Genomic DNA, 26,458 nt, shown 5'->3' on the forward strand with positions numbered 1-26,458 from the left:
CAGGAACACTTTAGTTATGTTTCTGAGAAATGGATCTATAGGGATGTTTACTCCAGTGGAAAGAGAAGAGTCACACATAACTTCACCAGCAGCTTTAATGACAGATTATTATTACAAGTGGCAAAATATAACGACCTCTGCAGCTGAACTCATCCTGCTGTTGCCTCTGCTGGCCAGCAGGGGGCGACCGGACAATGACGTCAGGATCCAAAGCACGGGAACGTTCATGCTAACGATGAGCTAATGTCATTTTAAATGTTTTAGAATTTGTGATGTTATAGAAAAAAATGTATGAACGAAGGAGCAGCGGGCGAGAGAGAGGAAGGAGGAGAGAGGAGGGAGGAGAGAGGAAGGAGGAGAGAGGAAGAAGCAGGTCGCCCTCTGCAGAATGCTCCTCTAATTCAACTGGACACCTCCTTGAGGCGCGTGGAGTCCTCGGCTCAGTGGAGGAAGGACGACAGCGAGGTGATGCTGCACTTGATGATCTCAGAGTTCTGGTTCTGGTTCTTGCGGATCCGGTAGAAGTGCTCGATGTAGCTGGAGCGGCCCAGCAGCTCCACGAAGTCCTCGTCGTGGGTGATGATCAGCAGCTGGAAGTTGCGCTGGCACGAGCGGCTCTTGATGATTCTGGAGGGGGAAGAGGACACGAGGACGTGAGGACGTGAGGACACGAGGACAAGGTCATTAAGCACAAACCAGGTTCTGTTGGTGCACGGCGTCGGTTCTGGAGCCGGCATGTTGCACCGTGTGTGTCGGGGCTCTTCTCTTCTTGTGAGGACATCACAGTGTTTTTGTGTCGCCACATTGAGGGCGAGGACATGGAGGCCGTCCTCACGAACCTCAAAGATTTAAGAAGCCCATTTTTTAAAGGTTATGTGTGTGTGTGTGTGTGTGTGTGTGTGTACTGACTCTACGAGGGCGTGTGCCAGCGACTCGATGTTCTCCCGGTCCAGGTTGGTGGTGGGCTCGTCCAGCGCCAGGATCCCACAGTTCAGGCAGAAGGTTTCAGCCAGAGCCAGACGGATGATCAGCGACGCCAACACCTGGAAACAAGAGGAGAGGAGAGGAGAGGAGATGAGAGGAGGAGAGGAGAGGGGAGAGGAGGGGAGAGAAGAGAGAGGAGAGAAGAGGAGGAGAGAGGAGATGAGAGGAGGAGAGGAGAGAAGAGAGAGGAGAGAAGAGAGAGGAGAGGCCCACCGGGGCAGAGTAGACTTTAACACGGGAAAGACGTGCAATACATGTGAAAGACGTGCTAATAAATGTAAAAGACGTGCTAATAAATGTGAAAGACGTGCGAATAAACGTGAAAGACGTGCTAATAAATGTGAAAGACGTGCTAATAAATGTAAAAGACGTGCTAATAAATGTGAAAGACGTGCTAATAAACGTAAAAGACGTGCGAATAAATGTGAAAGACGTGCTAATAAATGTAAAAGACATGCTAATAAATGCAAAAGACGTGCTAATAAATGCAAAAGACGTGCTAATAAATGTAAAAGACGTGCTAATAAATGCAAAAGACGTGCTAATAAATGCAAAAGACGTGAAAGACGTGCTAATAAATGCGAAAGACGTGCTAATAAATGTAAAAGACGTGCTAATAAATGTGAAAGACGTGCTAATAAATGCAAAAGACGTGCTAATAAATGCAAAAGACGTGCTAATAAATGTAAAAGACGTGAAAGACGTGCTAATAAATGCAAAAGACGTGCTAATAAATGTAAAAGACGTGAAAGACGTGCTAATAAATGCTGAAGACGTGCTAATAAATGCTGAAGACGGTCTAACGAGGCGCAGGTGAGGGTCCGGTACCTTCTGGCCGGCGCTGCAGCGCCCCCTCATGTCCAGAGGCGTGTCTCCCTTCACCATCACCACCTTGTAGTTGTAGACCCGCCTCTTCACGCCGGCGGAGGCGTTTTCGTCCACGTCGGACTGGATCTCCACGTACTCGATGTCTGGAGACGGGGGGCGAGAGCATGAAGCCCAGAGAGAGAGAGGAGAACACACCTGAGCCACGCACCTTGGCCGCGGTAGGTGCTGCGCCACAGGTCCCTGATGATCTTGTTGATCTCCGTCATCTTCATGCTGTGGAACTTCATGATGGTTCTGGAGGAGGAAGAAGAGCAGAGGGCGAGACGCTCAGCGGCACCAAGGCACACGACGTCGCCGGGTGAGGCGAGCGCCAGGCGGACGAATAAAAGAATTCAATAATATAAACATATGTGTATAAGGGGGTCAAAATGGCTACGAGGCATTTCCTGTGTCTTGAAATCTGAGAATACTATCAATAGCATGTATTGCTAACTTTTAATGGTTTTTATTACTTATTTTTAATGGATTTTATTACTTATTTTTAATGGTTTTTATAACTTATTTTTAATACTATGTATTACTTATTTTTAATGGTTTTTATTACATATTTTTTATGTGTTTTACTTCTTACTTTAATAGTTTGTTTTACTTATTTTTAATGTACTGTAGCTTCACATTGTGTGTATTTTGTGTTCTCCATTCCACATATACTGTTGTATTGCATCTTATCCTGTACTGTTTATTATTGATTTATGTTTGTTATCATTTCATGTTTTATATTGTTTTTGTTTATTATTGTTATGTTATTGTTTATGTTTATTATTGTCTGTCAAGGGACTCTATGCTAATTATCTGTGTAGCTACAATCTGGTTCAGAGCATCAAATGGTGACATTTGACTTAACTCTACATGGTCCCTTTTAAATAAAGATAATAATAACAGCCCACAATGAGCACCACTGCTTTGAATACAACATTTAATCTGTAATATGTTGTGTATTGCAGATTAAACTGTCAGACACTAGCGTGACCACCGTGGACATGTGACCCGAAGAACAACTGCTGAGATATTTTCGGATCATTTGATGACAAAATGATAGCTCAGCAATTTGTTGGCGTATTCCGGCGTACCACGAATCCTTCGTGTATAATTTACCAAATTGATGAGAAACTCTAACATGTGGTTTAAAGCGATAACGTTCCACCAGCAGAGATTCTTCTCGCAGGTTTGGTGGATAAAGAATACGTACACTATTTATGGAACAGATGTTTATTTTTTTGGTCATCAGATTGGTCATGACGATAAGAATAAAGTGATTTTATATTTGAGATGCATCACGTTGCCGACGGGGGACGAACAAAATGTGTTCTTTGGGACCTTTAATGTTATGTTTAGGAATATTGAATTTTAGTTATAAGACATGTTCAGTCATACGGGCAATAAAACAAATATTATTTATATTTATTAATATTATTGTTTATATTATATAAAATATAAATATTAAATTTATAAATGTTATTTATAAATATTATATTAATGAATAAAATAAATATTATATAAATATAATATTTATATTAATTATAAATAAAATAAATGTCCCGTGCTGACAATGCTTCCAACACAAAGACAAAAAACAACAACGTAGTCCTTAAATAAATAAAAATATGTCAACGTTTTTAGAAGTTAAGTCTTGATCAAGTGAATCGTGAATCTTCCAAAGTTACGTCTCGTTTAGAGACCGAATGCTTTCCTGAATCGGTGTTTCCTGGCTGAGTCGAGTTACATGAAGTCCGCTTCGAGATAAATATTAAAATAGCGCGATCAGAGTGCACTCAGTCATACTGCCCAGCGCGTTGACTGCAAGGGAGAACCTTACAGATGTTTTATTTATTACTATTCTAGATACCTGTATCGTATCGTAAGTATCGTGTATCTTGATATTTATGGCAGGTAACATATCGAATTAACAGCAGACGCAGACGGCGACTGCTCTTCACACGCGACCCGACAGCCGCCTAATCTTCATTAAAATGTAATCCAAAATTACCTGTACACATTTACATATTCATTCTGAATAACGATCGACTGACTGGTTTGACTGACTGTTGCTGCTCAAGCGAAGCAGATATGGAAGTCTCAAACAGAAGTTTCTTTCTTTTCCGCTTCCACATCTAAACATCTCACCGCGACGCCACTTTCTTTGTATTCAGACAGAAACTGTGACCTGGATTCTTCGTGCTTTCCACCTCGATAACAGAAGAAAGGCTGCTGCTCTCTCCTCAGATGGTATCTGGGGCCGTGAGTCACACGAGCGAGGCTCACTTTCAGTCTCGGTTCGGGTCTCTGTCAGACGAATCCACGCATCCAAGAACAAAAGGTTGACCCCCACGACGAGGAAGAGGAATCTGGATGAAGTGCAGAAAGGCTGAAGGCCTCGTGTGCACCCAGTGGACCAATCGGGGACTTGCAATCAAACTGGTGCAAAAAAAACAACCTCCGATACATTTTAAGTTGTGTTTTCCAATGACTTGCATTTTTAAAATCAGATAAATAAAGGCAGCGAACGCAAACCTGATGCCACATTACAAAATGCTGCCAATGACAGCGATGCATTCTGGGAAAACGACCTGATCGTTTGCGATAAGCGTCGTGGTATTTCCTTTGGTCCTTTTCTACAGGCAAATAAAGACATTTTCACACTTAATTAATTTATGTATCAAGTTGGCCGACATAGATTATTTTGCAGACCTCTTATTATAATAAATAACATTTTCTTTACTTTAGATTGTGTGTACACACAAAGTTATATTTGTTTATTATCTGCTGTGCACTAAAACTAAATCTTTCGCACACATGTTTGTGCTTCTCATTACAATGAAAGTCAGGAGGCAAATTAAAATAAAAGGATGGAAGTTAAAGTTGGCCAGTTTTCCGTAATGGACGCGACTTCATTTAGACTCAAATCTATTAAATGATTTTTTAGTGGAATACTAGTCGTTATGCAATAATATCCTGTTGTATCCTTTTTGTATTTATTGATATATATATATATGTAGACATTTTTGCAAATTCATTAAAAAAGAAAAACTGAAATTCTTATATATGAGATTTCAGTTTTTCTTTTTTAAATAAATATTTTTAAAAATCAGATATATTTCAAATATTTCTTTAAAAAAAAGAAAAACTGAAATATCTCATATATATATATATATATATGAGATATTTCAGTTTTTCTTTTTTAATAAATTTGCAAACATTTCTACATTTCAGTTTTTTTCTGTCCAGATGGGGCGCTGAGTGAACATTAATGAGAAATAAAATGAACTTTTTTGATTTTAGCAAATGGCTGCAATGAAGGGGTCTTAATACTGCAGCTTCATATTAAAATCAGAACTTTTACTGTAAAGTTCAACATTGAAACCCGGAGCTTTCTTGCCGTGATGCGACCCTGCATCGCCTTCATCATCGTAATAATCATCTTAAATATTATCAATAATCAAAAGTTTGACTGTGGAGCCTTCCAGATAAAACACGCCTGAAGCCTCCAGGTCTGGAAACAAGAGAACTGACTTCTCCGCTCACAGTAAAGTTCCCCGCCGCGAGGCAAATGACTTCCTGGCCGCCCATCTGACAGCTTTGTGGTCGCTGTGATAAGGATAAGTCAAATTGATTTCTCACAACAGGAACACACAGCAGAAAGTTCAGATCTCACCAACAACACTGCGAAGCATCAAAGACACTCAGCAAAACACTGAGAATCTTATTGTGTAGCTTAAAAAACTATTATTCTGCATTGTTCTTCTTATTTATACATTCGGAGAGATTTATTTTATAGCCGTTATTGATACCAGGTAAAAGAATACTGAATACTCCAATACCACCACGGTAGGCCCCATGCTTTAGGAATCCCCCTCTTTAACTCACGGTTACATTCATCTCTGCAGCTTCAGTTATCCAATCAGATGCGTTTCGGTTCGTGTCATCGGACACATGCAAATATCTCTTTAGTAATTGATTTAAAATATATCTTTGGTAATTGATTTTAAATATATCTTTAGTAATTGATTTTAAATATTTCTTTAGTAATTGGTTTTAAATATATCTTTAGGAATTGATTTTCAATATCTCTTCAGGAATTGATTTTAAATATCTCTTTAGGAATTGATTTGACATGAGAAATATCTCTTTAGTAATTGATTTTAAATCTATCTTTGGTAATTGATTTTAAATCTATCTTTGGTAATTGATTTTAAATATTTCTTTAGTAATTGAATTAAAATATTGCTTTAGTAATTGATTTAAAATATCGCTTTAGTAATTGATTTTAAATATCTCTTTAGTAATTGATTTAACATTTTAAATATCTCTTTAGTAATTGATTTAACATTTTAAATATCTCTTTAGTAATTGATTTTAAATTTTAAATATCTCTTTCGTAATAGATTTTTATTTGTTAATTTATTATAATTCACAACATTGAAAACACAATTCAATCTATTGCAAATCTCTGATGAGATAAACCGATAACTACGTTGTGGTCTCCACCTCCTTTGACTGCATGCTACTTACTGGTCCAGGGCCTTGTAGTAGAGGTCCAGGTCTTTGATGACCAGCTCCGTCGTCCTCATGGTGATCATCTTGTTTTTGTGGCGCTCGTCTGCTTTTCCAAACTGATCATCGCGCAGCTCTTTTCTGGAAGCAGTCGGTTCAAACAGGAAGTTGAATTCATGACGGACACCAAATTATTAATTTAAAAAACTGGACCCGTCAGTTGTGAAGTTGGACAGAAACCAGCGAAAAAAGTTTATATTGATAATATTAATAGGAACAAAATGTATTTCCTCATTAATACTGGAGCACCGTCTTAAACAGGGTTCATACACATGTCGACCAATGGGGTTCCAGGACTTTAAACCAAATTTCCATGAAAATGTTGTATTTAAACTGACAATGAGAATTCCAAAGCATACAGTTTATAACCTCAAATGACTCAAATTAATGAGAGACCATAGTTTAGATTAAAAGAATAAACATTTATATCTTTTCAGTTACGGTTCGTTCACTTGCAGCGCGGAAAAATGTGCGAAAGAGCGTCTGCCGGCTTATATTTAGAGCGTCTTTCTTTTAAAAAGCACATTAATTATTTAAAACTCAAATGCACATATGAATATAACACATTTCCATGACTTTTTCCTAAACTTTGGGGATTTTTTTTCTCTCTCCAGGACTTTTCCAGGTTTCCCATGACCGTAGGAACCCTGCTTGGACCCCAGAGGTGTCTGCGTGTCTCACCTGTGATCGAGTATCTCCTCCTCGAAGCCCTTTTGGCGACCCAGTGCAATGCTGCGGTTCTTCTTCAGCTCCTCCAGCCTGCGGTCTGCGTCACGTCGTTCTCTGGACAGCAACAGGAAGGTCAAACCCCGGTTGAGTGACCTCTAATGTCACGCCATGGTAAACGAGATGGGGGGGGGGGGGTAGTAATAACGTGGTCGTGCTCTTACTGGCGGAGATGCAACACCTGCATGTTGCCCATGTCCTTCAGCAGAGCCTCGTGTCTCGCCACCACGTCCTTCAACTCCTCCACGCGCTTCCTCAAGGTCAAGTTGTCCTGCAGCCAGCGCTCCTGGACCTGAAGGACAAGGAAAGGTTACCCCTCCAGACCGCTCCCCTGCTTGAGGATCCAGACTCTCCCCGACCGGCGCTAACCTTCTGCGTGTCGATGTCCTGGCGGACGTTCCCCATCTCCTTGTTGAGCTTCTCTTTGTGCTTGTCGGCCTCGTGGAGCTGAGTGTTGGTTTCTTGAAGCTCCGCCTCTTTTTGCTTCGGCAAAAAAACCCAGAAGTCAAATCAACTTTTACGACTGACCATCAAAACAAAATAAAAGGTTATTCAAAGGAAACGTGACGCTGGTGTTTCAGAGGGTATGTAACCGGCATGATCAACACGTGAACACGCGTGTGTCACGTATGACGGGAGCAGACACCTCTTTGTATTCATCTCTGCCGTCGTTGACGTATTTGGCGATGTCTCTTTCCAAGGCGGTGACCGCCTTCACTTTCTCCTTAATGGTCCCGATCTGTCAGAAACAAAGAGTGAGAATAGAGATTAGGATTATTACATGTAGAATATACTAGATTAAGATTATTAAATGTAGCAGAGGAAGTTAAAAACTGCTTTTATTCCATTCCTCTTTTTTAATGGTAACTAACTTCTATCATTATCAGGATATGATGCCATGAGAGAAGAGGAGGCTATGATGTCATAAGACAAGGAGGATATGATGTAATAATGAGAGGAGGCTATGATGTCATAAGACAAGGAGAATATGATGTCATAATGAGATGAGGATATGATGTCATAATGAGAGGAGGGTATGATGTCATAATGAGAGGAGGATATGATGTCATAATGAAAGGAGGATATGTCATAATGAGATGAGGATATGATGTCATAATGAGAGGAGGGTATGATATCATAATCAGGCATGAAAACGGGTCAGGGGTGAAAAAGGTGAGGAGGATAGGCGCGCGGGGGGGGGGGGGGGGTGCTGGTGGTGACTTCCACGAACATCGATATTGGACGTTGTATGATCATCTATAGGTCCTCCATTCTGACACCAAGTCAGTGATCGGGCCCTATAATACTATAATAATAGTAATATTGTGTATAATATGGTCATTCATGAACCAACTTCCTTTTTGTTGTTTTTGGCGTGAACAAGTCTTCAAGTCTTGTGCTCTGCTGAGCCATGAGTCTGTTCCTCGAGTCTGTTCCTCGAGTCTGTTCTGCCTCTACCTGGTTGTCACGATCTTCTATACCATACCTGCCATAAATATCATGATACAATACCATAAAAACAGTATACCATAAATACGATACTGGTATATTTATCTATAATAGTAATAAATAAAATATCTGTATGGTTCACTTTTTACCAACTTTTTCAACACTTAACAAATAGCAGTAATATTAGTATTAATACAGCAAGATGTTAATGAAACTACATGGAGGCATCATAGCATTGATGATACACTATGAGGCCGTTAGTCTCTGACCAGAGGATAGAGTTCATCAGGAAGAGCAGCTGTAGAGTTACACAACTTTACAGACTGAACTTAAACATTTCACTTCTGGCATCTTTTTTTAAAATTATTTTTAAAGCCGAAAATTCCGCCACTTAACGCCCCTCGCTGTGAGCGCTGCGCTGCGCGTGCAAACAGCTTGACACGGAGCAGCGCGTGCGCTCTGATCGCTCTTTTAATGAAGTATTGAGACTAAAAATATGCTAAATCACATCGCTCTTAACGTACGGGTACTTTGTTAGCATCGCTCCACCGTGCAGCGCGACAGCAGCAGAAGTAGCGTCTAACATTCAAGCTAACCTAAACCACCAAACGCTGAAGACATCTTGACGCTGATTGGCGAGGCGACCGTCCCATCAAAGATGTTTTATTGCGAAGAGCAACACTTCACACTTTCTCCGGTCCCTCCAATCTCATAAACGCCCGGCCAATTGACCCCCTACCCCAAAACAAAAACTCTTCGGATCTACACGATTCACGTAAGTCACCTATTTTGGTTTCAAAACGGCGAATTTCGCCGAAAGGTGAGGGATTCTCATGCCTGCATAATGAAAGGAGGATATGATGTCATAATGAAAGGAGGATATGTCATAATGAGATGAGGATATGATGTCATAATGAGAGGAGGGTATGATGTCATAATGAGAGGAGGCTATGATGTCATAAGACAAGGAGGATATGATGTCATAATGAGAGGAGGCTATGATGTCATAAGACACGGAGAATATGATGTCATAATGAGATGAGGATATGATGTCATAATGAAAGGAGGATATGTCATAATGAGATGAGGATATGTCATAATGAGAGGAGGATATGATGTCAAAATGAGATGAGGATATGATGTCATAATGAGATGAGGGTATGATGTCATAATGAGAGGAGGGTATGATGTCATAATGAAAGGAGGATATGTCATGAGAGGAGGATATGATGTCATGAGAGGAGGATATGATGTCATAATGAGATGAGGATATGACATGTCATGAGACTAACCTTCTCCTGCCCCTCCTCCTGCCTCTGCCTCCTGCGCTCCCCCAGCTCCTGCTTCTCCTGCTGCAGCTTCTCCAGAGCAGCAGCCAGAGGAGAGAGCTGCTCTCTGGCCTCCTGGTGGACACGGAGAGAAACAACATGGAAGACGTGAAGCACACATGAGAGAATACTCACTAAGGAACACCGCGGGACGATTCTGGACTGAGTGCAGGAACGTGACAGGAGAACTCAAAATGCAGGTGATGCACACATGAGGAGATACAAGTATACAGATAAATAATCAAGTATACAGGTAAAAAATATGTGTATGGAACAGAAATGTGCAAACGCACAAAAATAAACACGTTTAAATTCTGCATTGACATCTCGTCAACACGTCCAGAGGGTGAACAAGAACTAAACATTATAAACAATCCTGTGTCTTGTCCAAGTGCCTCCACACACACACACACACATATATATATATATTACACACAACTTTTTCGTTAACTATTTTATATATATATATATGTTATCGTGGTATGTATATACACTACCGTTCAAAAGTTTGGGGTCACTTAGAAATGTCTTTATTTTTCAAAGAAAAGCACTGTTTTTTCAATAAAGATAACATTAATCAAAAATACACTCTATACATTGTTATTGTGGTAAATGACTATTCAAGGTGGAAGTGTCTGGTTTCTAATGAAATATCTCCAGAGGTGTATAGAGGCCCATTTCCATCAACTATCACTCCAGTGTTCTAATGGTACATTGTGTTTGCTAATCGCCTTAGAAGACTAATGGATGATTAGAAAACCCTTGTGCAATTATGTTAGCACAGCTGAAAACAGTTATGCTGGTGATATAAGCTATACAACTGGCCTTCCTTTGAGCTTGAAGTTTGAAGAACAAAATTAATACTTCAAACATTAAACATTATTTCTAACCTTGTCAATGTCTTGACTACATTTTATATTCAATTTTCAATTCATTTGATAAATAAAAGTGAGTTTTCATGGAAGACACGAAATTGTCTGGATGACCCCAAACTTTTGAACGGTAGTGTAAATATATATATTATAGTGGTACCACTATAATAGGTAAAGAAAAATAAATATATATACATACATACACACACGCCACTATAAAAATTACAGAAAAAGAAAATAATATATATATATACATAAATATACTACTATAAAAAGGTATACAAAAATAAAAAGGTATATACACACCACTATAAAAGCTCTAACATCTTTAGAGAAGTAACTGGCGTAAACAATAACAGGTTGTTTACGCCAGTTACTTCAACAACAACCACAACCACCACGTACCCTGATGTCCCTGGTGAAGTTGTGTATTTCGGAGGTGAACTCCACGCTCTGCTCCACCAGTTGCTGCTTCTTCTGCAGGTCGCTGCTCAGCTGCAGCTTCTCCGCTCGGGTTTCGTTCACGCCGCTCTTCAGCGTCTGGATCTGGTCCTGCTGGTCCTGGATCAGCTTACGCTTCAGCTCCATCTTGCTGGAGGCTGCGAGTGGAAAAATTCAAGTTAAGAACGGACATTAAAGACAAAAAAAGAGCTTACACATTATAATACATCGAGAAGATATTATTTATATTCAAGGACTGCTGTATTGTAGCCTGCATGATGTCCTCTTACTGGTGTCCAGCTGGTGCTGAGTCTCCTGCTTCTCCTGACTGACTTGCTGCACGGTTCTGGTCAGGTCCACTCCCTGGAGCCTCGCTGCCTGCTGAGCGATCTTCCTCTCCAAGTCTTTCAGATCCATCTGGACAGAATCACATGTTTAGTAAAAGGTCAAATGAGGAAGGTAGGAAAGACACAATGGAGAGTGTGTGTGCATCTCCAGGAATTAGCAATGTCTTCCAGGGATGTTTCTTAAAATCACTGAGAGTCATCTGTGTCGCAACTAAAATGCCAACTTTAATCACTTTTATTGTCCCACACTTTTGTTGGAGCTATATATATATAATTTAAAAAATATATATATACATATATAAATATACATATATATAAATATACATATAAATATATATATATATCCACAGTAATCTAATAGGCTCATAGCCAATGAATTAACATATCTATGTATACTATTTCCTTTTACTTTATTTAAGCAATATATTCGTGGTGATTTGCATTATAAATATTAAAATGATTAGAAAAAGTTATTTTAATTGATCCATTGTTTTTAACATTACCGGAATTCATTATTCTTATTATCGTTATTTCAAACTAAGCGTAAATAAACATGTGAATATAACACATTTTCATAACTTTTCCCAAACTCTTTTTTTAAGGACTTTTCCAGAGCAGGAAATAACCATTTAAAAATTCCATGACTTTTCCCTGTTCATCCATGACCGTATGAACCCTGTAGTTTATATAATAAAGGAGCAATACTTGGCGTTCATGCATCGATGCAATAATCTCCACGCATAACACCGCATCGAGACACACATGGTGAGAAAGAGTGAGACGGGCAGGAGGGCGGTACCAGGTATCGGTCCATGAGCGAGATGTCCTGCAGGCAGGCCTTGGCCGTCTCCTCCTCCGACATCAGGGTGCAGAGCTGCGCCTCCTGCTCCTCCACGTCGGCCTTCAGCCTCTCGATGTCTCTGTTCACGGCCTGCAGGCGGTTCCTCAACTCGGGCAACTCCTTCTCCTGAAACTGTATGATGGACTGCCTGCCGAGGCACGGAAAGAGGATATGAATATAAATGTACGCTATATTTATTTATATGACATTTGACTCCCTGCTGTTATTCAGAGTAGATGTTTAACTTACAACAGTTCACCATAAGTCATGTTTTAGGAGAGTTTTGAATGAAACCCATATTTTAAGTTGTGGACATTTGTTTCTTTTACCAAAATAGTTGAAAACAAGTTGCTCTTCTAAGTTCATGAAAAGAGGAAAACCTCCATCACATGAGGATCTGGCGCCATCTAGTGGCGGTACATGTCACTTTTATACTCTTTAAAAAAAAATTGTATTCTTTCTCTTGCTCGTCGTCACACGTCTTCATACCTGACGGGTCTGAGCGCCATCATCTCGTCCCTCTTCTGCTCCTTCCTCTTCAGGTCCAGCTCGGTGGTCTTCAGCTTGTCGGGCACCAGGCGTAGTTTGGACTGCATGTCGCTGACCACGTCGTGCAGGTCAGAGTCCGAGGGGAACGTCCGCTGGCACACGGGGCAGCAGGGCTCCCGCTCCTCCGTCAGCTGGCTGATGAACTGGGTGTAGACGGCCGTGGCGCCGGCCAGCATGGCTGCGAGGACACAGGTGGAGGAAGAAGGGAAACCTTCCTCACTACTTTGTTTACTTGTACACATTAAGAGTCACCTGCTCCTTCTTTGTTGTTTCACTCGGAGCATAAAGACCAACGCTACTAAAGCTATACTCTCGTATGTCTTGTATTAATGTTTTTTGATACTTACTTTTAATGGTTTTTATTACTTACATATAAAAAAATGTCTAATTTCTTTTAATGGTTTTTATTACTTAATTTTAATATTTTTTAGTACTTACTTTTAATAGTTTTTATTACTTACTTTTAATAGTATGTATTACTTACTTGTAATGTTTTTTAGTACTTACTTTTAATAGTTTATATTACTTACTTTTAATGTTTTTATTACTTACTTTTAATAGTATGTATTACTTCATTTTAATGTTTTTTAGTACTTACGTTTAATAGTTTTTATTACTTACTTTAATTGTTTTATTCCATACTTTTAATGTTTTTAATACTTAATTTTTTTTATTCCATACTTTTAATGTTTTTATTACCTTCGCATTGAAAATGCCGGAAGGTTATGTTTTGATCGCCGTGTATTTATTTATTTATTTGTATGCGTGTTATTCGCAAAACTCAAAAAGTATTGAACCGAATTGCATGAAATTTGGTGGGATGATTGTTTATTATCGGGGGACCAGTTGATTAGATTTTGGGATTGATCGGGTCAAAGGTCAAGGTCAAAGGTCATGAACAGGTCAACTCTTCTTGAATCACATGGAATTTGGTGGGATGATTGGTTATTATCCGGGGACCATTTGATTAGATTTTGGGATCAATCGGGTCAAGGAAAGGTCAAAATCTTTTTTTTGCCATAGCACGATACATTTTTGTCCAATTGGCAACTAATGCCAAAATGTTCATAATTCAATGCCCAATCTTGTGATATGCGAAGGTATGCGCTCTACCGAGTGCCCGTTCTAGTTACTTATTTTTAATGTTTATATTCCTTTTTTTATTTGTATTACTTACTTTTAATGTTTATATTCCTTTTTTTACTTGTATTACTTACTTTTAATGTTTTTTATTACTTACTTTTAATAGTATGTATATATTATATAACTATTCTCCAACTTAAAATGCAGACACTCAAAATAAGCGGTACGAATAGCACGCAGAGTGACAATGACTCTGCCTCTGTGAAGGTCGCTGTGTGTCACCTCTCTGCTTGGAGCTCTTCTCCAGGTCTTCTCGCAGCTTGCCCAGGTCCTGCTCCAGGTCCTGGCTGCCGCACACGTTGAAGAACTTCTCCTCGTCGCTGGCCAGCTGCAGCTCCTTCTTCCGGACCTCGGCGGTGACGTGGCTTTTGTTCTGCTCGCTCGACGCCAGGTCCTTGCTGAGAAATATACAAAACTAAATATCACGACAAAGTTTGGGGTTACTTCGAAAAAAAGAAGGAGAAAAAAAACGTAGAAATGTCCGTATTTATCAAAGCACAGTTTTTTTCCATTGAAGATAACATTAAATTAATCATAAATACTCTCTCTACATAGTTAATGTGTAAATGACTATTCTTTGGTGTTTAATGAAGTCTCTACAGAGGTGTGTAGAGGCCCATCTCCAGTGTTCTAATGGTACATTGTGTTATCGCCTTAGAAGACTAGCGGAGGGGTAGAACACCCTTGAAAACCCTTGATCTGATATTAACTCGATTCGATTGAGGAGTTCATAATATAGTGGGGCAGATCGTAGAATCGTGCAAATTATGATACAACATGACATTTGGTGGAGTTGTTCTCCAGAGGTATTTTGGCCAAATCTGCCCAATTGGCCATTAAAAAATCCAAGATGGCAGCTATTTTTCAAGATGGCCACCAATTGGGTCTCCAAGAAATTAGTTTTCTTCATAAAACTGTTTGTATTTCCCCCCCATCTCCAGTGTTCTAATGGTACATTGTGTTATCGCCTTAGAAGACTAGCGGAGGGGTAGAAAACCCTCAAAAACCTTTTTTATGTGAGCGCAGCTGAAAACAGTTATGCTGGCGAGAGAAGCTGTAAAACTGGCCTTCCTTTGAGCCACAAGAAGAACTACATTAATATTTACAATAAAAATCATTATCTATAACCTCGTCAATGTCTTAGAGTTTATATTAATTTGATAAATAAAAGTGAGTTTTCATGGAAAACACAAAGTTGTCTGAGTGAACCCAAACTTTTGAACGCCTGTGTGTAACATGTGATTATATTTAAATGTTTTAGTTCATGCCGCTCTGACTAACTTGAGTCGGGCCAGCCGGTCCCGGGTGCCGTTGATGTCCTTGGACCTGACGTAGATCCAGTCCTCCAGCTCCCTCTTGTTGGGGAAGTGGCCGAGCAGCGTCACCAGGTCCTCGCTGTGCCGAGACTTGATCTTACGCACCTGCTCCTCCTTCTCCGTCTGGGGGGGGCGAGTGAAGAGGAAAAGGTGAGACGGGGATCCAACGAGGAAAGGAAAGGAGACGGGAGGGAGGAGGTGAGGAAGAAGGGGAAACGCATAGAGAGGAGATGAGCACCGCGGGGTTAAAGTTCCACCAGCATGGGGGTCGCTGAGGGAGGAAGAGGAAGGTAGAGGTGTGTCTTTATCACACACATATATAAAAACACACACACAAAACCTACAAACCACACACACAAAACACACAAAACACTCACTTATAAAACACACATGAAACAAACAAATATAAAACACACACAAACAACAACCTTCGCTCTCAAATCGTGACGCTACGAGTTGCGTCTGGCCGTAGTGGGCGGGGCTTACGCTGCTGAATGAGCGAAGCGTTTCTATTGGTGGGTTTGACGGTGAGGTCACGGGAGGTCAGGGTGAGGAAGAAGAGGAGCGAGAGGAAGAGCGGCGGTCGGCGTCACCTTGTCCTTCGTCAGCATGTCGGCCTGCGTGCGCGCGGCGGTGTGCGTGTTGAGCGACGCCATCTCCTGGTCCAGCGCTCGCTGCCGGCGGTCCAGCTCGACCTTTTCTCTCTGCAGCTCCACCACCTCCACCTTCAGCTCCTCCACGGTGGAGCCCTGAAGGGCACCTCGAAGCTCACGCTCCTGAAGATGAAGAGACACACACACATTAAAGTAATGGACTCATCCACATCGCTGATTCTTTATCCTGTAATTTACAAACTTATCTGAATGAAAAGAGGGAGAGGAGACAAACATGCAGGCACACACACACACACACACACCATCTAATGAAGCCCCCACAGCCCCTGTGTGTGTGTGTGTGTGTGTGTGTGTGCTCACCACTCTGTGCAGCTCGCTCTCCAGCTCCTGCAGGCGGCTGGTGGAGCCCTCCAGCCGCCGCAGCTCCTCCCCGATGGCCCTCAGCTCCTGCTGCTTGCGGCCCTGGATGTCCCTCTTCAGCTCCACCGTCCTCTCCAGGCCCGTCTTGCGGTCCCTCAGCTCGTCCGCGGCGTTCTGCTTCTGCTGCTCCTTCTGCTGCAGGTCGGCCTGAGAGCAACCACGAGGCGGCGGGCGTCACGCGGGGCGCGTCTAGTCACTCGCCATAAAGCCGTTTTTATGTTGACGTGAACTAACACACAGGTGTGTGTGTAATGGCAATAAATACCACGGCTGAAAGAATCAAACTAAACACACGCGAGTTCTAGAACACGGCCTCCTGTCCACGTCTTTATTGCCATTCAAGCAGTTTAAGTGCAGGAGGTGTGTGTGTGTGTGTGTGCGTGTGGGTTATATGTGTGCTTTATGTGTGTTATACGTGTGTTTTATGTGTGTTTAATGTGTGTGTTATACGCATTTTATATGTTTTATGTGTTTTGTATATGTGTGATTGATGTGTTTTATGTGTGTTTTGTGTGTGTGTTTTATATGTGTGTTATACGTGTTTTATGTGTGTTTTTCATGTGTGTTTAATGTGTGTGTTATTCGCGTTTTATATGTTTTGTATATGTGTGATTGATGTGTTTTATGTGTGTGTGTTATATGTGTTTTGTATGTGTTTTATGTGTGTGTTATATGTGTTTTGTATGTGTTTTATGTATGTGTGTTTAATGTGTGTGTTATACATGTTTTATATGTGTTTTGTGTGTTTTATATGCGTGTTTTATATGTGTGTTTGATGTGTTATGTGTGTGTTATGTTTTGTATGTTTTATATGTGTGTGTTATATGTGTGTTTTTTGTGTTTTATATGTGTGATTTATGCGTGTGTTATGTGTTTTTGTGTGTTTTATGTTTTATATGTGTGTTTTTTATGTGTGATTTATGCGTGTGTTGTATGTGGTTTTTTATGTTTTATGTGTTTTATGTGTTGTATTGAGATGTAAGCAGTTCCACTGAATAACCTGAAATGGTTCAAAGGTCAGCGGCAAACTGCCAAACAAAAAAGTTTAGGTTCCCAAATACTGAAAAACAATGTACATGTCAGAGTTCTACCAGAAGGAACAAGTAATGAAGGGTTAACGACTCGCAGCTGTTAATGAAGCCTTGAAAGTTGATGCTAACGACTCCTCCAGGTGTCTCGACTTTAGTTGATTACTGTATAAAGCCGTGTGGTGACAGACTGTTACTACACCCTCTGAAGCTTCATGTGGACCGTATTGTACTGCAGGAAGTCGTTTATGACTCTTATAATGGACAGAAAAGAGTAATTAACAAAAGAAGAGAGACCGCTACAACCCTTAAAGTGTCGGTCTGTCCTTTACAGAAAGGTGTGGCGTCCCGGCGCGTTCCTCACCATAACCTGAGTGACGGTCTCTTTCTCCTGCTCGAATCTCTGAGCGACGTGGCGGTTGAAGCTCTCGAGCTGATGGGCGCTGAAGGGCGGCCGGTCGTAGCCCTCCATCTCCAGGTAGGACGACAGGGAGCGCACCTGAGGGAGGGGCAAGGACAGCATCAACAAGATGGACTCTTTATTGGGTAATAAAAGCATTTTGAGTGCGTTTTGAAATCTATGCACTGAATTACAATAATAATCAAGTAATTTCCAAACCACAAACACTTTGTGTCTTTATATATAGAACAATATTATGTTGTATTGTACACATGTTGACCAATGGATTTCCAGGATGACTTCAAACCAAATTTCCATGACCAAACATGTGAAATGTCGGCGTATAAACGAGTATAACCGCAATAAATGAGACAATAGATTGATTAAAAGAATCAATATGTATATAAATGTTTATTCTTTTAATCAAACGGTGTAAATGCACATATAAATATAACAAACTTCCAAGACTTTTCCAAAACTTTTGGAACTAAACATTTTGTTTTCTTTTCCAGGCCTGGATAGAATTTTTTTATTCCATGACTTTTCCAGGTTTTCCAGGACTGTATGAACCCTGATAAATGCCTTTTTAAAATCTATGCACTGAATTTCAATAATGCGAAAGTAATTTAAAAAATAATGCAAACCACAAACAGTGTGTATCTTTGTAAAGAGAATATTATGTAGTTTTGTAGTTGCTGTATTAAATATAATATAAACTAGAACGGGCACTCGGTAGAGCGCATACCTTTGCCGCAGCCACTTTTTTGGTACCTTTTCATGACATTGACCTTTGACCCGATCGATCCCAAAATCTAATCAAATGGTCCCCGGATAATAACCAATCATCCCACCAAGTTTCATGCGATTCGGGTTAATACTTTTTGAGTTATGCGAATAACACGCGTACAAATAAATAAATAAATACACAGCGATCAAAACATAACCTTCCGCATTCTCGAATGCGAAGGTAATAAAGTGTCGTATGGGAGACGGTGGAGTGCAAAGACACTTATAATGAGAGCATTTGATCTCCATGGTAACGTCTGTTCGCTTCTCTTCCCTCCCACCTGGGCGTCTCTGTTCTTGATGTCTTGAGTGTGGCGGTCGGCCTCCAGCTGCAGACGACCTGGGAAAAGAGAGGCGGGGCTTAGTCTCCAGGAGGAACCTCTGCGTGTCCATTCCTTTCATGCACAGGTCTTTAGGGAACAGCAGAGTATTTGTGGGACGTCCTCATCAAGTATAAAACAGAACTAGTGGTTAGTTCTTCCGTGGTGGATGAAGGAATTGATAACTGTTTCCATGGAGACAAGCCACAGAGATAAGCCCCGCCCCCTCTAAGGGGCAAATGAAGCGAAAGCCACAAATGGCTAAGAGAGTAAACTAACGCGAGAAAAGTAAAGCATTAGACTGCTGCGTGTGTGTGTGTGTGTGTGTGTGTGTGTGTGTGCGTGTGTACCTTGTTCTACCAGGAGCTCCCCCTTGACCCGGTGGAGTCTCTGACACTCCCGCCCGGCTCTCTCCAGCTCCTTCTGGCACTCCGTCAGCCGGCGCTCCTTCTCCCTCACGGTCCTCTGGTGGTTCTGGTAGACCTCCTGCAGCTGCTCCACGGAACCCTGGAACACCTGCCGCACACACACACACACACACACACACACTGAAGTGGCTCTGGAGATCCATCAGGACGGCTTAGGGAACCGTCAGGTTCTCCAAGATAAAACAAGATAAGCGCACTAATGGATCTTTGAAAGACGCAGCGTTCGTCCGCTTCAGGGAGAAAACCAGAGTCCAGTGAACGCATCACATTGTTTAGCATTACAGTAGCACATCAGAGCGTCCTGGCAGCCGATTCCAGCCGGTGCCCTTTGTGGGCCACTAATGACAACAACATCATCTTAACAAACATTAACGGCTGTTTTAGCTCCCAGGGAGAAACTAAATGACTTCGGGTCACTTTGCAACACGAGTGGCGGAAGGCTCTCGTTGGTCCTCTTGAGCAAAAACAATCGCTCTTCAAATGCAGACGTGTATTTACAGGTGAGGTCAAAGGTCAGGGATGTCGTATGTGTAGAGATTGTAAAGCCCACTGACGAAAATTCCTAATATGATATAAAATAAACTGAATTGAGCAGACAGATGGGAGGAAGACACTCCTGTAAGGCAGAGGAGAGGGAATACTAAACCTTCACGTCGATGCAGAACAGTGATGAACCGGCTTGACAGAAACAACAACAACTACGACAACAACAACAACCTCATACACCATCTGCACTCTTTCCCATTTAGGCGAATGACACTTCAGTATTATTAAACAATTATTAAACAGGTGTTGTCACACTTTGTCCTCGTCTTTTTTCTGTCTCACCTTTTGTCTTTACATTCTTAATTAACTTAATTAAACCTCAATTGAATTTTCCAAAAACCTTGTAGCCAATGTGTTGCCTCTACAATACAATGTACTGCTTTAAGTGATGAATCCTTCACAATAAACATCAGAACAATGTGTGTGTGTGTGTTACCTGCTCCATGGTTTCTTCCAGCTCTTTGTTGTCAGCCTCCATTTGTTTCTTCCTGCTGTCCAAAGCTTTGATGTCGTTGTCCAACTTCATCACTTTCCCCAGTTTGTTGTCAATATCAGACATTTGATCCTGAAAAGAATAAATAAAACACACACACACACATAAAAACACACAAATATAAAATAGACATATAAAACACACAAAATACACATATATAAAACACACATATATAAAATATACACATATAAAACACACAAAATACACACGCATATAAAACACACAAAAAACACACAAACATATAAAACACACAAACACATAAAACAAACACACATAAAACACGCACATATAAAACACACACATAAAACACACAACAAACGCATACATAAAACACACAAAAAACACATACAAAACAGACACAAAACACACGCATAAAACATATAAAACAAACACACACATAACCCCCCCCCCCCTGACCTCCAGGGGCTGCACCCGGCCCTCTATCTGCTGCACGTGGTCCCTGGAGGCCTCCAGCTGGGCCTCCTTGGTGGCCACGGTGGCTCTGATCTGCTGGGCCTTGTCCTTGTTCTCCTTCAGGTAGCGCAGCTCCACCTGGCAGAGCTTCACCGTCTGGCTCTGCTTCAGGCGCAGCTGGCGCATCGTCTCCAGAGCCTTGATGTACCTGAGGGGAGCAGCCAGGTGGTGGATCGGGGGTCTCTCTCTCTTTGCATCACAATGACATATAATGTTGACAAAACATGCACGACCGGTCAGAGGTTTGGGGTCACAGACAATCTGGTGTTTTCCATGAAAACTCACTTTTATTTAACAAATTAATTGTAAAATGAACTTAAATCTTTTCAAGACGTTGAGGAGGTTATAAATAATGATTGTTATTGTAAATATTAATGTTGTTCTTCTTGTGGCTCAAAGGAAGGCCAATTTTATAGCTTCTCTCACCAGCATAACAGTTTTCAGCTGCGCTCACATCAAGGGTTTTCTACCCCTCCGCTAGTCTTCTAAGGCGATAACACAATGTACCATTAGAACACTGGAGATGGGCCTCTACACACCTCTGTAGAGACTTCATTAAACACCAGAGCATAGTCATCTACTCATTAACTATGTAGAGAGGATTTATGATCCATTTAATGTTATCTTCACTGAAATAAACAGTGCTTTGTCGAATTTTCTTTTTCTAAGTGACCCCAAACCTTTGAACGCTGGTGTATAAGAGCGAGCGATCTTTACTTGGTTGCGGCGAAGATGGAGTCAAACTTGTCTTTGAGCGCTTTGCCCTCACAGAGCGGCCAGTTGGACTCTTCCTGGTGGCAGAAGATGACGTTGTTCAGCACGGCCTTCGACACCCCCAGGGCGGAAATCATCTCTCGGTCCATGTCGCCGCACTTTGACGACAGGCTCACCTTCTCCCCGTCCCTGGGCGAACGACGGAGGAAGTGACATCATGCCAAGACAGAAATATATTAAAAAGGCCTCAAGACCTTTACGCTCCAATTTTGGAATGAAGCGGGTTTAATCTCCGCAAAACGTGAAAAAGGGCAAAGAAACGCAGATTTTGAGGGATTGAGTGCAGCGCCCCCTAATGGTGAAATATTATGAAAAAAATGAAAGTACATTTAGGGATGCCATGTGGACATGGTCGAGCAATTTGATGAAGATAGGCCAAGTGATTTAAAAGTCTTTACATATTAGGCCACACCCCCTAGATGTTCATTGGTCCATATCCTCTGAACGCAATCAACGAGCTTGTACATTTTTTTATGAGATTGAAACAAGGATGAACCACAGAAAGTTTCTCTTCTTCTTTTTCCATGAACAGGGGTCATACACGTGTCGACCAATGGGTGTCCAGGACTTTAAACCAAATTTCCATTAAAAAAAAAAATCTCATTGCATACATGAAAAAGTGAGAAAATGTCGTATTTAAACTAACAGAGAATCACAGAGCATACAGTTTATAACCTTAAATGACTCAAATGAATGAGAGACAATAGTTTAGATTAAAAGAATAAACATGTACGTCTTTTCAGTTACGGTGCGTTCACTTGCAGCGCGGAGAAATGTGCAAGTATGAAAGAGCGAACGCCGGATTATATTTAGAGCGTCTTTCTTTTAAAAAGCATATTTATTATTTAAAACTCAGCGTGAATATATGAATATAACAACATTTTCATGACTTTTCTAAAACTTTATTGATTTATTTTTCTTTTCAGGCCTGGAAATAACCTTTTTTTAAATCCCATGACTTTTCCAGGTTTTCCAGGACTTTTCCAGGTTTTCCATGACTGTTCGAACCCTGATGAAACCGCGAGTGTGGCTTACTTGTTGTTCCTGACGATGACCTGCTCCAGGCTTTTGAAGGTGTAGTTCTTTGCTTTCTGAGTGCAGGACATGGAGCGGTGGATCGTCACCTTCTCGTTGTTCACGTCGGTGAACAGGAGTTGAATCTTCGCCCGCACCTCCGTCTCGTGGGCGTCCTGGAATCCACACGGAGAGAATTTACGGAGACTTTTATTAGGCGAGGATTCAAATAGTAATGGCGATTAAAAAAAACGCACATAAATGAGCTTGTTGTAATGATGAAGTCATCACAAATCGTCCCAATAAGTCGTAGTTGCTTCATCTGAAGTCGGGACACGGTCTTTAGTTACGTACATAAACTTTACCGCTACAATATCATCATTTATAATCTGGCTATTGAATGTTAGAATAGCTGGATTCAAACAATTAAATTCCTAAAAATGTTAAGAAATATAATGTTGCCCCTGATATCACGAGAGGGGCAACCAATGCCCCATAATTATGATGATGTGATAGCGTTTTGTTTGTGTTCTTTGTTGTGTGTTTCCTATTTGTAATGCCTGGACTAGGTAGGTACACACAAAATAAAGCAATAAATATAATTTTTTATTGTAAAAAACCAAGTTATAATTGGTAATAGTTGTTTAAAAAATGTAATAACAATAAATAACCACAAATAAATAAGAATACAAATGTAATATGATTTTCCGATGTTTTCTGTTTTGTTAAAGAAATCTCAGAAAACACTTTGAATCTGTAGACTACTGCCTAATAGTCTGATTACTGCCCAATAGTCTTATTATTACCTAATAGTCTTATTAGTGTCTAATAGTCTTATTAATGCCTAATAGTCTTATTATTACCTAAGTCTTATTAGTGTCTAATAGTCATTATTGTCTAATAGTCTTATTATTTCCTAATAGTCTTATTAATGCCCAATAGTCTTATTAATGTATAATAGTCTTATTAATGCCTAATAGTGATATTATTGTCTAATAGTCATATTATTGTCTAATAGTCTTATGAGTGTCTCATAGTCTTATTACTGCCTAATAGTAATTATTGTCTAATAGTCTTATTATTGCCTAATAGTCTTATTACTGCCATTTTTATGACAATCGCTCATATACTGTAAGCCTAAATAAGTATATTCATTATTTTTTAACAAAGGTTAACTGTTATTTCACAAGTTTAAAAAAGTGGCCTCAATTTATTTTTAAATACCTCTGGATATTAGCCAGTGGGGAAAAAAAAAAAATCGCCCCTAAAAAAACCTCTAACCGTCGTCCCCCGCTTGAACCGCGGGTTAAATGGAGCGAGCTGCTTCCCGTGAGCGTAAGCAGCGGCGAGGTGCGACGCTCACCTTTGGATCGTGAACAAACGCACTTCCTTTGGCTCCGGGGGGAAGCTCTCCTGACGTTACATACTTAAGGCACTCGATAATAGTCTGGAAGAAAATAAAATTGAAATCAGTCGGCGTCACCTGCGCACGCCGTCGTATTTCACGTTCCTTCTTTCCGGCCGCCCGCCGCCCTCTTCGGGCCGAGTTCTCGTACCGTTTTGCCGGCTCCGTTGGGTCCGACCAGCACGGTGAGCGGCGTGAAGAACGAGATGACTTGTTTGTCTTTGTCCTCGATCCCAAAGCTCCTCACCCCGAGGATGGTCATCTTCTCTATCTTTGACATGTTTGCTTTCTGAAAAGAAAAAAAGAAGGAAAGAGAATGTTAGAGAGAGGGAATAAAATAAGAAAATAATGGATTCTATCTCGCAATGACACCTAAAAATGTATCTGTAGCTACGCTGAGTGTTATTAGAATAATGTGAATAAGGTGACATCGGTTAATCTGCCGACTGAGATATATGATTTTTTTCTACTAATATTTTTAGGTCGTTTTTAAAGCGGCCTTAAATATTATACCAGTATAAAAAAGTGCTGTGCTGAAAAAGTGTAGAAAACTTTTACCGTCAACAGAAATGCACGTTTGAGCTAAAATGGTCAAATATGGGACCAACAGATTTTACTTTTTAATAAAAAATAAATAATGCTACACCATAGTTTAACTATGAGAAACACAGCAATTGTATGCAAGTGTGATCACTCGGAAAAACAGTCAAACGTTACTAGTTTTTGACTTTTCGGGGGATTTAGTGACATGAAAACATTATAAAATATGTGAGTAAATTACTCCTTTTATACGTATTTATGTTGGCATTAAAAGAAATCGCATTGTAATTCATGTACGATGTCAGGTTTTATCGTAAACCGAAACGGGTTCATTTACGACATCTCGCTGATATTTAGCGTCAGATATTTAAAGTGTCATACAAAGTTGATGACTCAAATACTGGTTTGAACAAACTTCAAATTAATTATTCAGGAATTACCCTTTAATTAAAAAATAATAATAATAAAAAGCACCGTACAGTCGCGTTTGTTTTTTTAGAGACGAGATTATGACGTTAAACAAGCTAACACCTTTTAAAGACACGAGTGTAACGGCGTAACACGCGACCCTGTTAACTAGTCACTTCATAACTCTCTTCCTATCAGCCGTTGGTCCAACAAGGACGTATTCGGCTGAAAGTCGCCAGTTAACACAGCCGGTGTTACGGTGTAGAACGCGACCGTTAACTGGTGACCTCGTAACTCTCTTCCTATAAACCGTTGGTACATGGACGTATTCGGCTAAAGGTCGCCAGTCGAAAGTCGCCAGTTAACACAACCGGTGTTACGGTGTAACACGCGACCCTGTTAACTGGTGACTTCATAACTCTCTTCCTATAAACCGTTGGTACATGGACGTATTCGGCTAAAGGTCGCCAGTCGAAAGTCGCCAGTTAACACAACCGGTGTTACGGTGTAACACGCGACCCTGTTAACTGGTGACTTCATAACTGTCTTCCTATAAACGCGTTGGTACAAGGACGTATTCGACTGAAAGTCGCCAGTTAACACAATCGGTGTTACGGTGTAGAACGCGACCCTGTTAACTAGTGACCTCGCAACTCTCTTCCTAGAAACCGTTGGTACATGGACGTATTCGGCTAAAAGTCGCCAGTTAACACAACCGGTGTTACGGTGTAACACGCGACCGTGTTAAGTGGAGACTCCGTAACTCTCTTTCTATCAGCCGTTGCTACGACAAGGACGTATTCGGCTGAGAGTCGACAGTTAACACGGTCGCGTGTTAAACCGTAACACCACACGTTAGCTCACGTTACTCCTGGCTGCCTGTCAACTCCGCAGCTAGTCTGAACTCTCATTTCGCTGCGTTGCGTGTACTTTATAGTTAGCAAGCTCACTGTCCAACAAAAGGCTCCTCGAGCGCAGTGAAACGGGGATGATATTCGTTGGGAGCAGTCTACTCCAGCCCGTGTGCGTGTTCTGGATTTAACCCACTTTACCGTGTTGTTGTGGTTCACACGTGAACGTGCAGGGGTTTCGCGCCAGACTTCTTACTTCCGGGTCTGGATACAGACCGGAAATGCACCCTGATCGCGAGAGTCACAAGTCTACGTTCACTCCAATGTACCTTTTTTCTTCTTCTTTGATCTCTAAAAACATTTCCTTATGTGTGAAACCTCATAATTTCACACACATCTTAAAATGTTATTATGATTTTCGTAATAATCCAATTTACATTTCTTATAAATACAAAATAAAATCCCTAAACGGTTTAAAGAATTTTTTTATGGATTAGTTTAAAACCAGGAATATTTTTGAGT

The 26,458-nt window shown here is 40.8% G+C and overlaps 1 protein-coding gene across 1 annotated transcript; it reads right to left on the minus strand.

Annotated features, from left to right (window-relative positions):
- Positions 1–77: 77 nt before the first annotated feature.
- Positions 78–26,199, minus strand: rad50 (RAD50 homolog, double strand break repair protein). Its single transcript, XM_056409045.1, has 28 exons — positions 26,138–26,199; positions 24,289–24,426; positions 24,096–24,179; positions 22,754–22,908; positions 21,662–21,847; positions 20,888–21,092; positions 20,414–20,542; positions 19,354–19,519; positions 18,965–19,023; positions 17,862–17,996; positions 16,410–16,616; positions 16,029–16,211; positions 15,401–15,558; positions 14,342–14,517; positions 12,917–13,154; positions 12,386–12,575; positions 11,530–11,656; positions 11,204–11,397; positions 9,891–10,001; positions 7,796–7,888; positions 7,519–7,632; positions 7,314–7,441; positions 7,105–7,206; positions 6,382–6,504; positions 2,021–2,106; positions 1,813–1,955; positions 910–1,043; positions 78–627 (listed from the first exon to the last, which is right to left on the minus strand). Exons 2-28 carry the CDS (start codon positions 24,415–24,417, stop codon positions 441–443), a joined length of 3,942 nt encoding a protein of 1,313 aa, XP_056265020.1. The 5' UTR covers positions 24,418–24,426; positions 26,138–26,199; the 3' UTR covers positions 78–440.
- Positions 26,200–26,458: the final 259 nt, after the last annotated feature.

This window comes from Pseudoliparis swirei, chromosome 3, assembly GCF_029220125.1.
Source record: "Pseudoliparis swirei isolate HS2019 ecotype Mariana Trench chromosome 3, NWPU_hadal_v1, whole genome shotgun sequence".
Taxonomy (NCBI): Eukaryota; Metazoa; Chordata; class Actinopteri; order Perciformes; family Liparidae; genus Pseudoliparis; species Pseudoliparis swirei.